At 42.2% G+C, this 14,773-nt stretch overlaps 1 protein-coding gene across 1 annotated transcript in view; it reads left to right on the plus strand.

Moving 5' to 3' along the window:
* The first annotated feature begins 397 nt into the window (after window positions 1-397).
* IGBP1 (immunoglobulin binding protein 1) overlaps window positions 398-14,773 on the plus strand; it is a 38,125-nt gene continuing 23,749 nt past the window's right edge. The window contains exons 1-5 of the mRNA XM_082681799.1: window positions 398-619; window positions 1,001-1,294; window positions 9,654-9,849; window positions 11,422-11,501; window positions 12,214-12,326. Of these exons, the coding sequence (XP_082537925.1) occupies window positions 429-619; window positions 1,001-1,294; window positions 9,654-9,849; window positions 11,422-11,501; window positions 12,214-12,326 (874 nt within the window). The 5' untranslated portion in view covers window positions 398-428. The remainder of the gene's footprint in view (window positions 620-1,000; window positions 1,295-9,653; window positions 9,850-11,421; window positions 11,502-12,213; window positions 12,327-14,773) is intronic.

Consider the following 14,773-nt stretch of genomic DNA (forward strand, 5'->3'; position numbering starts at 1 on the left):
AAGGGACAGCCTTACGAGGTAAGGCGCACGCCTGGCCGACTCCGTGGGCGCGCCCGCGCCTACCCTCTCGCGCCCGCCCTAGCTCCGAATTCAGCCTCGTCACACCCGCGCTTCAGAGCCTACGGCACTGCCCAGACCCGGATCGGCGACGAGTAGCCACGCGAAAAGCAGCACCTAGGGTTTGCTTGTTTGCGCGTTGTGTGTCTGTAACAGATGCCTACTACCGGTAATAGGCAGCCTGGTAAAATGAGTCTATGGAAACAGTTGCTCGATTTAGCTAACAGCCGCTTCTGGCAGTTGTCCGACGCTTAGTTAACAGTGGAGCCGCTGGACCGATGCTGCGCCCCTTCCGGTTTCGTTGCTGGCAGCCCAGCCCATCTGTCCCAGGGCCGGAAGTGAGCTCTTCCCGTGTTCGTCCCTTCCCCAAGATGGCAACAGCCGGAGACGAGTTGCTGCTGCCGCGGCTCCCCGAGCTGTTCGAAACCAGCAAGCAGCTTCTGGACGAAGTGGAAGTCGCGACTGAACCCACCGGCTCCCGGATTATCCAAGATAAGGTGTTCAAGGGACTGGACCTCCTGAAGAAGGCTGCCGAAATGTTACTGGAGCTCGACTTGTTCAGGTATGGCGAGAGGGTAGTATGACTGAGAACGTAGGTAATAACAGTTACCAATGGCGGAACCATTGATCCTGGGTGCAGGAGACCTTTAAAACCCGGAGCCTTTCTTTCCTACCTCCCACTGCGACCTTGTGTACATTGTTTACATTCTCCACCTCTCTTCCGAGATACTTAGTATCACACGATTGTGCTCCCTAGTGTTGGCTATTTGCATAGGCATTGGGTGTGAGCGCACAGCCACTGTCAGTGAAGAAAACTGGCAGCTGTTCCCGGTGCCTCCTCCCTTTGTCCCACCCACACCCCAGCCCTTCCCTCCCCCAGGAAGCCAGGGCCACAGTTTGAATGCCCAGCCAGACTTCACAGCCTCCTCTTTGCTCTTTCCAGCCGAAATGAAGATTTGGAAGAGATTGCTTCCACCGATCTGAAGTACCTGATGGTGCCAGCATTTCAAGGAGCATTCGCCATGAAACAAGTCAACCCCAGCAAGCGTCTAGATCATTTGCAGTGGGCTCGAGAACACTTTTTAAACTACTTAACTCAGTGCCGATACTATCATGTGGCAGAGTTTGAGCTGCCCAAAACCAAGGCCAACTCTGCTGAAAATAACACTGCTGATTCCTCCATGGCCTATCCTAGCCTCGTTGCTATGGCATCTCAGAGACAGGCTAAAATAGAGAGGTGGGTCATTTGAAGACTGCCCAATGGCAGTGCTGTTGGCGGGGAGGGGTGCATGTTTTTTTTTTCTGGGGGGGTGGGAAAAAAATGGTGTGTGTCACTCTTTGGGTTCGTATTTAGCATAGGCCCTGGTGATAGAAAACTCCTGAGTTTTTCAAGAAGCCTCTGCCTTGGTTGAAATGACTATACCTAACTGTCAGACCCCTAGCACCTTATGGTTGCCAGCAACAGCAATGTAGTTTAGCAGAGTGTCTCCCAGTCTCTCCCACATCACAGCATAGCAATACTCACATGGTACAGTGAGATAAGTATCTCTGAAGGGCACAAATATCTTGTAGCTATAGTCCATTTATGGTCAATTGATTGAGAAACTCTGTTCTAACAATATTGGATCAGGTGTATAACATCCTGAACTAATCTTAGTACTGGCATAGCGTCATTATGTGACCTTGAACACCTTGCTTACTCTCTTAGTTTAGTTTTTTAAAAAGAGTGCTCACAGTGTTTAGGAGCTATACTAGGCACCGGGGATTCAAACTGAGTATGGGCGTTTGTATGGATATGGGTGGTGTCTGCCTTGGAGGAGCATACAGTGTGGTGAGGAAAAGAGGCATAGAAACAGTATAAATTATAAAATGATGTGATAGGGAAATGCACAAGGTATCGGGAGAGCAGACAGGAGGGGCACCTAACCAAAGAGGGAGCAGGAGAGACCAGAAGGCTCCCTGGATGAGGTGACTCCTGTGATGAGTTGTTTAAGGATGCATAGGAGTACCATCTAGAGGAAGAGGAAAGGAGGGCCAGCAGAGATAATAGCATTAGTAAAGCTACAGGGACATTGAAGACCACAGTGCTGGGGTGGGGAACAACCGTAAGCAATTAGGTGATGCTAGAACACAAAGTGGGTGGTGAAGAAGGGGAAAGAATGATGCTGAAGAATGTTGTAGGGTTCAGACCAAGGAGAGCTTGGGGTGTGAGGAAGGTGAAAGAACGACCTTGTTCCTGAGAACTTGGGAAGGGGGTTTGAATCCCAGCTCCAAAATTTAATCTTTCTGATTTTGGGTAGGTTGCTTAATCCCTCAGTGCCTTAATTTCCCCAGATGGCAAATTGGATAATCATAGGTCCTATAAAATAGAAGAGAAATGCATATAAAGCTCTTACCACATTGTCTGATACAGTAAGCACTCAAAGTCAGCTATTGTCGTATCTTTGTAGCTGAGTACAGGTCGTGGAATGAGAGACCTGGGTTTGAGACCCAGCTTTACTTATAAGCCATTGGATTTTGGGTAACTTGTGTAACCTGTCTGAGCCTCAGGTTTCCTCATATGTGAAGTCTAAGTAACAATGGTACCTATCTCATAGGGTTAAGAGGCATTAATAAAATAAACCACATAAAACAGCTAGCACAGTATCTGTTACATAGTAAATATTCTATAAATGTTACCTATTATTAGGCCATGCTAAAGAGCCTGAGATTTGTTTGGTGACTAGGGATCCACTGGAGGTTTTTTTTTTTCCTTGAAGAGTCGGAAGGTCATATTTGCATTTTAACTAGCATACTCTAGCAGCAGTTAGGAAGCATTCTGAGGGAGAAATTAGATCCAGTTAGGTCACAGAGGTGATGAGACTTTACTACTGCAATGGCAGAAGGGATGGAGGGGATATATTTATTTATAGGGTTGAATCTGCAGAAAACGATCAGTTGGTTGTGACAGGTAGGGTAGAATGAAGCAGCAAGGAAGATGTCCATGTTTCTGATGTAGGTGGGTGGCTGTGGAACTCATTGAGATGGGGGAATAGAAGAGGAAGAACAGATAGGGGAGAGTATGAATTGTATATTGAGACATGTTGCATTTAAGGTGCCTGGGAGACATCCAAGTCAAGGTATCTGTAGCATGAAGCTCAGTGGAGAGGCCTGGTCTAGAGAGCTGTAAACTGATTGATTCATTTAGCATATTTATTGAGCCTTTACTGTGTGCTGAGTAATGGAGACCCAGACAAAGTCCGTGCCCTCATGGAGCTCTTGTTTTGGTGGAGGAGATAGACAGTAAGCTAGTAAATAAAAATGTGATTTTAGGTGGTAAGGGCTTTAAAGAATAATAAAGTATGGTTAAGAGCTGCTGAGTGACAGAGAATGATTTTTGAGGAAATGGGATAGACTGATATGAAGTGGAATTCAGTATCATGTCCTTTGTGAGAAGGTCGGGGCAGCCCGTTGGCATATAACAGATAGTTTAAACAGTGAATTTGGTATCCAAATAATCGTAATATATCCAAAAAAAAAAAAAAGACTGTAAATGCACTAGAGAGATACAAATGGTGTTGTGGACAAAGACCAGGGAGTGATCACATCTGGTTGGAGGGTTAAGGAAAAGGTTTCCGAATGTAGTAGCATTTGAGGTGAGACTAGAAGGATGCAAATTAAAAATGCAAATTACAGGTTAGCCTGAATGTAAAAGTAATAATACTCATTGTAGAAAGTTGGAAAACAACATTTTTTAAATTAAAAATAAGTCTTCATCCTAGCACTCAGATGAGCTTTGTTAACTATCTGATGTATTTCCTTCCAGATACATAGTTATTTTAGTTAATAAATTTGGAAGAATACCATAAATATAGTTTTTTATCCTTTTTTTTAAACCTAACATCCTGATTTCCCCGTGTCTTTTGAAGCCATGGTATTTAATGGTTAAATAGTATTTCAGCTTACAGTCATATAATTATTTAAACTAATCTTTTATTGTCAAATGCTTAGCCTGTTTATGGGTTGATTTTTTATTTGCTATTCTAAGTAATGTTATGAGGAAACATAACTGCATCTGTCACTGTTCCTGTAGGACAGATTTCTAGAAGGACCAGTGCCTAAATCAAAAGGTTTGAATATTTTGACTCTTGATGGTAATTATATTGCTTTCCACAATAACAAAGTTTCAAAGTATGTCCCACTGCAATAGTACTGAATGGCAACACTTAGAAAATCCAGATGGGCAAGCAGGAAGGATACCTCATTGTTTTGATTTGCATTTCTTTGGTTAGAAAGCTTGATCTTTTTTTTTTTTTCTGTATGCGGGCCTCTCACTGTTGTGGCCTCTCCCGTTGCGGAGCACAGGCTCCAGACGCACAGGCTCAGCGGCCATGGCTCACAGGCCCAGCCGCTCCGTGGCATGTGGGATCTTCCCGGACCGGGGCACGAACCCATGTCCCCTGCATCAGCAGGCGGACTCTCAACCACTGCGCCACCAGGGGAGCCCAGAAAGCTTGATCTTTGAATTTTTTTTTTTTTTATGCCTGACAGACGGGATACCAACACTATCTTTTCGCTAATGGCTCCCATATTTATATCACTAACCCAGACCTCTCCTGACTTTGAATACCATACGTGGATGTTTCACAGACATCTCAAACTTAACATGCCCTAAATTGAACTGCTGGCTTTTTAATCCCCCAATGTGCCCCCACACTCATGTCTTTACCATCTCAATAAACAGACCACCACTCACCCAGGTTTTAAGCTAGAAACCTAGGAGTTAGCTTCAGTTCCTCTCTTCTGAATTGCCACATCCAGTCCATCAACAAGGCCTGCCATTTCTAGCTACAAAATGTACCTTATGTCCTTCTGTTTCTGTCTTTCTCCACTATCATACCTTCATCTAGGCCACCAGCATCTCTCACCTGAAATATCCAAGCCATTAACTATAAAGACCTGGATGATCTGGCATCTGCCTCTCTCCAATCTCGTCATATATCACACTCCCCTTGTTCACTAGACTGCTGCCATAATAGCCTTCTTTCAGTTCCGAACAGATCCAGTTCTTTCTTTCTACAGAGTCTTAGTACATGTTGTTCTCTTTGCATGGAATGCTCTTCATTTATCTGTCTTTCTGGGTTTTGTCTTTCTCCCCTACTAGAATGTATACTCCATGAGAGCAGTAGCCATTTCTCTCTTGTTCTCTGTGTGGTATGTCTAGCACAGGGCTTGGTATATAGAAGGTGCTCAAAAAATATTTATTCTTGACAAGCAAGGGGGAGCAACATGAGCAAGAGCCCAAGGCAGGGTAGTTGGAGGTATGTACAGGAAATGGAAAATAGTCTGATTTGGCAGAAGGTAAGAGTAGTATGGTTGGAGGACTGTAAGGAAGTGATGTGTATGGAACATTGAAAAGGAAGAGAGGGGCAGAAAGACAAGTTAACGTGTTATAATAGTACTTCAACTGGGAAGAAGTGATAAAAATGAAGTTACAACTATCAGAGATATTACTTTTGCAAGAAGCATTTATATGATTAGAAAACAAATTGTTCAAATCCTTATTTAATTTCTGTAAGTCCTCCATCCCCCACCTCATGACTTTACACAGTGAGGCCATCCGACATAAAACACCTAAATGGTATGTCCTCTCTCTCCCTCAAAACCTGTTTCTTCACATATCTTCTCTACTCTAATTCCCATCTTTGAGGCGTAAGTGTAAGTCTTGATTAACTGTACCTACATTCTTTTTTTTTTTTGCAATACGCGGGCCTCTCACTGTTGTGGCCTCTCCGGTTGCGGAGCACAAGCTCCGGACGCGCAGGCTCAGTGGCCATGGCTCACGGGCCCAGCCGCTCCGCGGCATGTGGGATCTTCCCGGACCGGGGCACGAACCCGTGTCCCCTGCATCGGCAGGCAGACTCTCAACCACTGCGCCACCTGGGAAGCCCTGTACCTACATTCTTTTGACAGAAATGGAGAAGTAGAAGCTGGGTAAGTAATGAGTCTAGTTTTAGATTTACTGAATTTAGGTCCTAAAGTGACAACTGGACAGCCATGTCCATAGACAGATGGAAACGTGTAACTAAAACTTATCAGGCTGTTTTGCTGCTAGTGGTAAAAATTCAGGAGTGTTGCTGGGTGTGGATAGTTTGCCAAGAAAAAACATGTAGAGAGAAAAAAAAGCCAAGGATAAAACCTTGGGGCAAATTAAGGGAGAAGGAAGAGGAAAGAAAGAACAGAGGTAAGAGACTCAACAAGGTACAGGTAAAAGTACTTATAGAAAGAAGCCTGGGGAAGAGAGAGGACAAATGTCATGTCCTCTATGAAGCTTCTCTCTACCTGTCTCCCCTCCCAGATATTGTAGCACTTAGTTTATGTTACTTATCAGGCCATAACAATCTGTTATGTTCTAGACTTGGAACTTCTAAAGGTCAGAGACCTTGACTAATTATATCCTTAATATCCTAATTATATCATCATATCCTTGGTACCCAACCAGTAATTGGATCATAGTAGATACTTGAGGTATCTTTGGGAAGGACAGATAGAGTGGTCATCAGAAAGATGGAAACAATATGGTATAGCAGAAAAAGCCTGGGCTTTGGAGTCAGACCTGGGGTGACCAGTCCAATTTCTGCCACCTAGTAGATGGGGCATCATCTAGCCACCCTTAACCTCAATTTTTCCCATCAGATAACAATATATTGCTGCTTACAAAGCACTTTCGTGAGTATTGTTCATTTGGTCCTCTTAACAGCCCCATGAAGCAGATATTATCCCATTTTAGAAATAAGGAAATGGGCTCTGAGTACTGACTTGTCCAAAGTTACATGGCTGGTAAGTGGCCAGGCTTTAAACTTAGGTCTTCAAATTCCCAGTTCTAGTGCTGTTTAGAAAAGAGAGAAGAGTGGTCATTTGAAAAGGCAGAACATGGATTGAGGGAAGGTGTTTCTAGGATAGGGGAAAGGCACCAGTAGGGTGAAAAATTGTAACTGCTAATGACAGGGAGGATGATTGATTGAGTGAGGCTTGGAAGAGTGTGGGTGGAGACAGGATTGATAGCCAAAGTGGAATGGTAAAGACAACATAAGCTCCTTAAAGGCAAGAGGAGAGGAGGAAAGGTGAAGCTATAGAGATTTTAAGGTAAAAAGGGAAATTGAATTTCTACATTGGCTGGCCATCTGGTGAGCATGATGTTGGCATGGATCCACAAAAGATGAGCAAAAAGATAGCTGAACAAGAGTGACCGTTCCGCTGAAGTTTGATCATATGAATTTGTAGTTGACTCATCTGACACAAATTTGTAGTTCGTTACCTCTCTTCAGCAGCTTGGGAACAGAAAAGGGGAATGAATGATGAAAGTGGCCCAGAGTCAGAAGGGTGACAAGCACTGGGGGATTCTAGGGTGATAGGGAGTGTTTGCATGCAACAGCTCACCATAGGAAATCTAGAACAGTGACAAAGGTCTAGGACAGTGGTTTACAATCTGTTCCTTCGAGCCCTAAGATTTTACCACAGTGCCTGGGTAGGGGGCATGTTGGGAGCCCTCCTCTGATTTAACCAAGGCGGATTTTATCTTTTATTACTTTCTGGAGTTCCAAATAAGCTCTCATAAGAAGAAAGGGTTCTTCTGCTAAGACAGAAAGGTTTAAAAAACACTGGCCTCAAAGAATAGGAGTTCAGGAACTTAGAAGTCCCAAAGATGACTAGGAGCAAAGTCATAGAAGCAAAGGAAGTAGAGAAGAAGGAAAGACCAGAGAGTGTGACTAGACCACATGCATGCAGAGGATGGGAAAGGAAGCACAGGAACCGAGTGGCACCAGAGTTAAATGTTCTCAAGTGATATCTGTAATAGCATTCATGAACTAGGAATTGACCTGTGTAGTGTTTTACTCAGAAGGCCACCTATGATGGTGCTGTGACAGTTACTTGTAACATTACATAAAGTGCCCACTTGTTGATTAAAAGGAGCAGAAGAGCCTAAGTTTTTATAATAAAGAATGTTTCCAGAGTGGAGGTTCTTGACTTTTTGTGGGTCATGGACCTCCTTAACCTCTCCCCAGTAAAAAAAAAGAAGAAACATACATGTAGAATTCTATACAAAATTTGGGGGAGTTCAAGAACACCCCTCCCTCCAAACTCTGTCCATGGACCTCAGGTTAAGAACTTCAGATTTGGGTGAACACCCACAGAGGAGCATCTGATTCTGGAGGACTAGAGTGGGGTTCCAGACATAGATATTTCAAGATACTTCTCTTGGGAGTTGTGGAGTTTTCCCTTGATTCCTCTCTTTGCCTCAAGACCTTACATCCAATAAACCAACAAATACTGTTATATTTTAATTATGTCCACATCTCACCACCTCCCTATTTCAAGTCGCTGTCTCTCGCCTGGATTGTGGCAATATCCTCTTAATTGATTTTCCTGCTCCACCCTTGCCTCCCACCACCCCCCACAGTCTACACACAACAGAGTAGTCCATTAAAAAAAAGTTCATTTCATGTATTCTATTTTAAAGCTTCCAGTGGCTTTCTCTTCTCAAAATATCATGACATTTGATATTTCGTGTATTCTTGGCCTACAGGATTCTACAAATTATGGCCCTGGCTATCTCTCTGACCTCACTTCCTATTATTCTTCACACCATGCCAGCCACACTGACCTCCTTGCTATTTCTCAAACATGTCAGGCCAGTACTCTCCCACCCCAGGACCTTCATATTTGCTTTTCCCCCTTAGAACACTGTTTCAGATACCGGCATGGCTTCCATCCTTATTTCCTTGAAGTCTGTGCTCAAATGTCATCTCTTCAAAGAAGTCTCTCCTGATCACCCGTACTTTCACACCATCACTCTATCCACTTTACCTTGCTTTTTTGCTTCTTCAGAGCACTTCACCACCACCTGACTCATCTATTTCTTTTTGTCTGTCTTCTCACACTAGAATGAAAGCTTCAGGAGAGCAAGGACTTTCTTGTATGCACTGTTGTGTCTCAAGCACTGAGAACAGTACCTGTCACACAATAGGTACTCGGTAAATAGTTGTCCAATGAGTGATAGATGACATACTAGAATGCATCTTGAAAAGGGCAGGCAGGGTAGATATGAGTCTTCAAATTATACTAGGATGAGTTAGAGGAGCTGGAAATGTTTTGCCCAGAAGAAAAGAAGAGATGACCATTTTTTAGGCTATTTCACAAGGAATTCCTGCATCAATGGCAGGTAAATGACCCCTAAGATCCTATGACTATTTGAAGCTGTAATTCCCAAGTGGACATTGTATATACTAAGCACCCAACCTAGTAAAGGTTGATGTCATAGAATTACTAAGGCACTCCCATCTCAAAATACGATGGGAAGAGTTGCTCATATCAGGTTACTTCGATTTTTTTCTGGTTTCAGGATGTATTTCTCAGCTTCTGCTGATCCCTTCCTTGCCTTGTAGTCTTGAGAGAACTGACTTGGTGGCAAATTCTGAGGTATAGAATCTGTATTTTTGCCTAAATGGAAATCGGTGTACCTGGTCATTTGTAAAGGTAAAATTGTATTGTGTCCTTCTTTTGAAGGAACACCTCTTTATTTTTAAGTTCATGGCTAATGCGTTTCTGTGGAACAGATACAAGCAGAAGAAGGAGGTGGAGCATAGGTTGTCTGCACTGAAATCTGCTGTGGAAAGTGGTCAAGCAGATGATGAGTGTGTTCGTGAATATTACCTCCTTCACCTTCGAAGGTGGATTGGTATCAGCTTAGAAGAGATTGAGAGCATTGACCAGGAGATAAAGATCTTGAGAGGAAAAGACTCTTCAAAAGAGGTAAGCCTGGTCACTGCCTATATCCCTAAAAAAGCTACTGTCAGAGATTTGGATCTTCTACAAGAGAGTAATCGAATTAAAATCCTTTTAAGTCTCCATAAAATCATTGTTCTTATTAAGATTAGTGGAGGAAGGCTGAAGGTTCACTAGGATAGCTTTCTTTCTAGTTTATAGTATTGTTCCCCAGTGCTTTCTAACCTGTAACACACTTCCAGTCTTTTGTAATTTTGTGACATGCCAGGAGGGAAGGAGGCTTCTCTGAAGTGAAAATTGGTTTGGGCTGTGAGCACTCATGACTCCTGAAAGAAGGCATAGGGAGGTGGGCCTTGAAAACCTGTGCTTGACTGTAATAAACAGGAAGAGGGATAGGATGGGAATGAAGAAGAAGAGTGTAACTGGAGAAGAGAGAGAAAAGAGTAAAAAGATAAAGCAAAAGACATGGAATGTGTTTAGGTTGGGGGAGAAACCAGGATTTAACATTACACAATGATACACCCTCACACCTTAGGTCACCCAAGTATGAAACACAGCAAGGACATCTCTGCACAAAATGTCGGGCATATTGGTAAAGAAAACTTGGTGTAACCCCACTTTGGCTGTCTCTGAAGATCATAACTGTGTTTGGGAGCTGCTACTTCAAAATATTAGGCTCTGCTGCCACTTATTTTTTGGTTCAGAATATAACATGAATTCAGTTGAATTTATCAGTTAGTCACAGGCATTTAAGTCCTCAGAGAAACCTCTTGCTAATTCGATTTGCACTAATTAGCCCAGGAGCTTTTGCCTCAGGGTAACATCAACCTAGTTTCTCTGTGTGAAGGGATCAAAGAATGAACAATTAGTATTCTAAAGCCTTAAGGCCCCTTGGGCATATCTAGATGAGTGGTTTTCAAGCATCATGAGGCTGGACTCCTCTGGCTCCTCCCATCTCCTTAGTTTTTTGTTTTTATGCTCTCTCATTTGGTATTGGGATTGGCTCTGGAAGTGATGGAGTTTAGAACCAAGTGAACATTTTTCTTGACCATAGTTTGTTTTGGTGTGCCCCCGGACAGCCACGTTTCCTTGAAACATTTCTGTGCACCTATATATGAAAGATACTAACCCATTCTTCCCCCCTTGCATTTAGGAACATCCACTTCTAAAACACCCTAGGGAGCTCATGACAATTAATAGCAAAATTACGTTGGACAGGGTTTTAGCAGAAGGGTCTTCATAATTCAACTTTAGCACTGAAGGCCAGGCTAAGGAAAGGGGCTTCAAATTGAGCTCAAGGGTTTTAGATGGAACATGGAAGAAGGCTTTGGAATCTTCCTCTTTGGAGGGGAGTATTTTAAAGTCAGGTAATTTTTCACTTGTGGTGAAATGATTCCTGGGAGAGCTTTCTCTTGCTCCCTTTCCAGCAAGATACTTGGGCCACCTCAGGAGAGCTAACCAACCTCCACCATTAGTACTCTGCAAATATATCTTAGAGACTGATAAATAGGGCTTTTCAAGCACCTAAAGACATAAGAGCCTGCATAGTGGGATGGGCAGAATGACAAGTACACTTCTGATAATTAATTTCCTTTTTAGGCATCAACTTCTCACTCATCTCGTCAGGACAGGCCTCCAATGAAACCGTTTGTTCTCACTCGGAACATGGCCCAAGCCAAGTAGGTAGTATGAAAAAGTGGGTTGCCTTTGCAAGCCCCCTGCTTTTATGGTTCATTTACAGTGCATGAGTAACAGAAGGTAATGGCTTCACCTGGGGAGGCTGTTCTTGCATCAGAGGTATCTCCTCTGATACTTTCTCTGTCTGTCTTCATCAGACATTTCCCTCACAAACTTGAGCTTAAAAATAGGCTAGAAAGGAAACCAACAAAAATTAATTAATTAACTAATTAAAAACAGAAAGAAGAAAAGAATCTAAGGGAGAATTGTAGACCTTAAAATTGTTTCCCACTGTTTCCTTCAGCTGCAGTTCTCAAAAGGACATGTTTGCCTATCTAGGTTTTAATTCTGAGTTTTGGGATGCTTTTCCGTAGGGTGGCAGAAGAGTCTTCTTCCTCTGTGTATCTTTTATACCCTCCAAGTATAAATACTCCTTCCATCGTATCATCACTCCTCTGTGGGGCATTAGCCTCCAGGATTGCTTACTGGGAGATGATTCTGGGCTATTTATCTTCTCATGAAAGCTCTTGCCTTTAATTCTCCTTCCTGGATGCCTCATTTTACATATCGTAACAGGAGTTTTCACAAATCCTCAGAAGATAGCTGGGTAGGGGAGCAAGGATGAAACAGACACAGGCTTTATCACTAAAGAGAAGAGGCTTTTTAATAGAGCTCTTTATGTTTACTTTTCTAAATGCAGTGTGATTCTTGCAGAGTATTTGGAGCTGGTTATCCAAGTCTGGCATCTATGACAGTGAATGACTGGTATGAACAGCATCGGAAATTTGGAGCATTACCTGATCAGGGTATAGCCAAGAAAACATCAGGTATGGAGGGGTGGGAGGAGAGTCGTTATACTACTACACTACCGGTCCCTAACTCTCGAGCAATTAAATTCAGACCAAGTATTGTTGCCCTTTAGATGCAAAAGAAATCTGGACAAAGATTCTGAGTAATAGAAAGATTCTAGTCAGTATTTTGTTTCATTTATTATTAAATAGCACATGATTTTGGGAGGATGGGGGCAGTGGGACAGCATAGTTTTTTAATTTCTCCAAATATCATGGCATAAAAACAGACTGAGCAGCTAGACAGCAAAGCCAAACATCCATAAATAGCAGTTCTGCTTCTGGTAACAGCAGAGTAGGTTGTATCAGACCAACCCCTCCTATAGATAACAGTTACAGACTGGACAGAATATATCAAAACAGCTATCTGAAGGCCCTGAGAGTGACCAAAATCAGACATAGACTGTAGGGCAGTCAACACTTATATAAGAAGGGAACGGTACTTGGAACTTCCTGAGGGCAAGGACTTTGGCTTACTGTGTTCTTGGTGCTCAGTTTGGTAATTAGATCATGGTAGGTACTTGGAGGTGTCTTTGGGAGGGAAAGGTGGAGCTGGTAGTCATTAGAAAGATGGAAGCAATATGGCATAGCAGAAAAAGCATGGACAGATCTGGAGTAACCAGTTACTCCTACCACTTAGATAGGACATCATCTAGCCCCTCTGAGCCTATTTTCCTTATCTCATGTATGATCTCACTTGATACTCTTTAACAACCCCATGAAGCAAACATTCTTATTCCCATTTTAGAATGAGGAAATGGTGTCTGAGGACTAACCCAAAGTAAACATAGCTAGAAAGTGGCCAGGCTAGGATGTTAATACAGGCCCTAAAATTCCCACTTCCAATGCTGTTTCCACTGTAGCAAAGAGAATAGTGGTCATTTGAAAAGGTTTCCTGGGTTTTTTTATAGCTTTTCACCCATGGACAGGCTGCACTTGCTGTAATATGGAGGTGGGTAAAACTTGGATAGAAACCAGTCTTATCGGATGAGGAAGGAGAGAACTGAGTTCAGGGTGACTGTAGCAACTGAAACCTGAGAAGATATCCCAGGAGAGAACCACAGAGGAGGAGCCCTAATTGTATAAAGCCTGCCCAAATCTCTGGCAGACTACTAAGCTATACAGGATCGACTCCAAGCACCCTAGATAGAGCTAAAATAACTGAATGGATAATCCAGCTACTGCCCAATGCAGAGGAAACAGAATTTTGAATTTTCGTTCTAGACAAATGAAAACTAACTAAAATGAAAAATCAGTATGTTTTGGAGGAACAAAACGGAATTCATAATCTCTACAATATAACCATTCAAAAAGTCTGGGATTCAGTCCTCAACTACTATACGTATGGGAAACAAAAAGAAAGAAAACGTGACTTATACTCAAGAGGAAAAGCAATCAATGAAGACCAACCCGAAGATGACTCAGATGTTGAAATTAGCAGATAAGGACTTTAAAGCAGCTTATTTCTATGCTCAAGGGCATAGGGGAAAATATACTTGTAATGAATGAAAAAGTAAGAAATCTCAGAGAAGTAGAAACTATGCACAAAAAATTCTGGAACTGAAAAATACAATATCTGAAGTTTAAAAATCAAACCAGCCTCATAGATACAGACAAAAAAACGGGTGGTTGCCACAGGAGAGGGAGGTTGGAGAGGGGAAATAGGTGAAGGGGATTAAGAGCTATAAACCTCTAGTTATAAAATAAATAAAGCCACGGGGGTGTAATATACAGCATAAGAAACGTGGTCAATAATATTGTGATAACTTTGTGTAGGGACAGATGGTTACCAGATTTATGATGGTGATCATTTCATAATGTATGCAAATGTCAAACCACTGTAATACACCTGAAACTAACATAATATTGTACATCAACTATATTTCAATTTTTTTAAATTGGATGAGATTAATAGCAGATTGGCAATGACAGGAGAAAGGGTTGGTTAACTTGAAATAAGCCAATCTGAAGAAAAAAAAAAGATTGGTTAAAAATGAAGAGCCTCAATGACCTGTGGAACAATGTAAAAAGGTCTACCTTATGTACAATTGGAATACCAGTAGGAGAGAATAAAGAGAGAGAAGGGGCCATTAAAAAAAATTGAAGAAATAATGGCTGAAATGTTCCCCAAATCTGTGAAACACAAATTTAGAAATTTAGAAATAGCAGTAAGCCCTAACTAAGCAGGTTTTAAATACAGTGAAAACCAAGCATAGAGACATCATAGTCAAACTGCCGAAAACAAAAGAAAAAGAGAATCTTAAAAGCAGCCAGAGATAAAGTACATATTACACACAGAAGAACAGTGATATGAATTGTTGTCACCTTCGCATTTGAAAGTGGGTCCCAGAGATAGTGAAGTAATGCCTCAATTAAACACCCCAATTTTATTTATTTATTTATTTATTTTTCATTGTGTTGGGTCT

The sequence above is a fragment of the Grampus griseus genome, assembly GCF_964374135.1.
Source record: "Grampus griseus genome assembly, chromosome: X".
Taxonomy (NCBI): domain Eukaryota; kingdom Metazoa; phylum Chordata; class Mammalia; order Artiodactyla; family Delphinidae; genus Grampus; species Grampus griseus.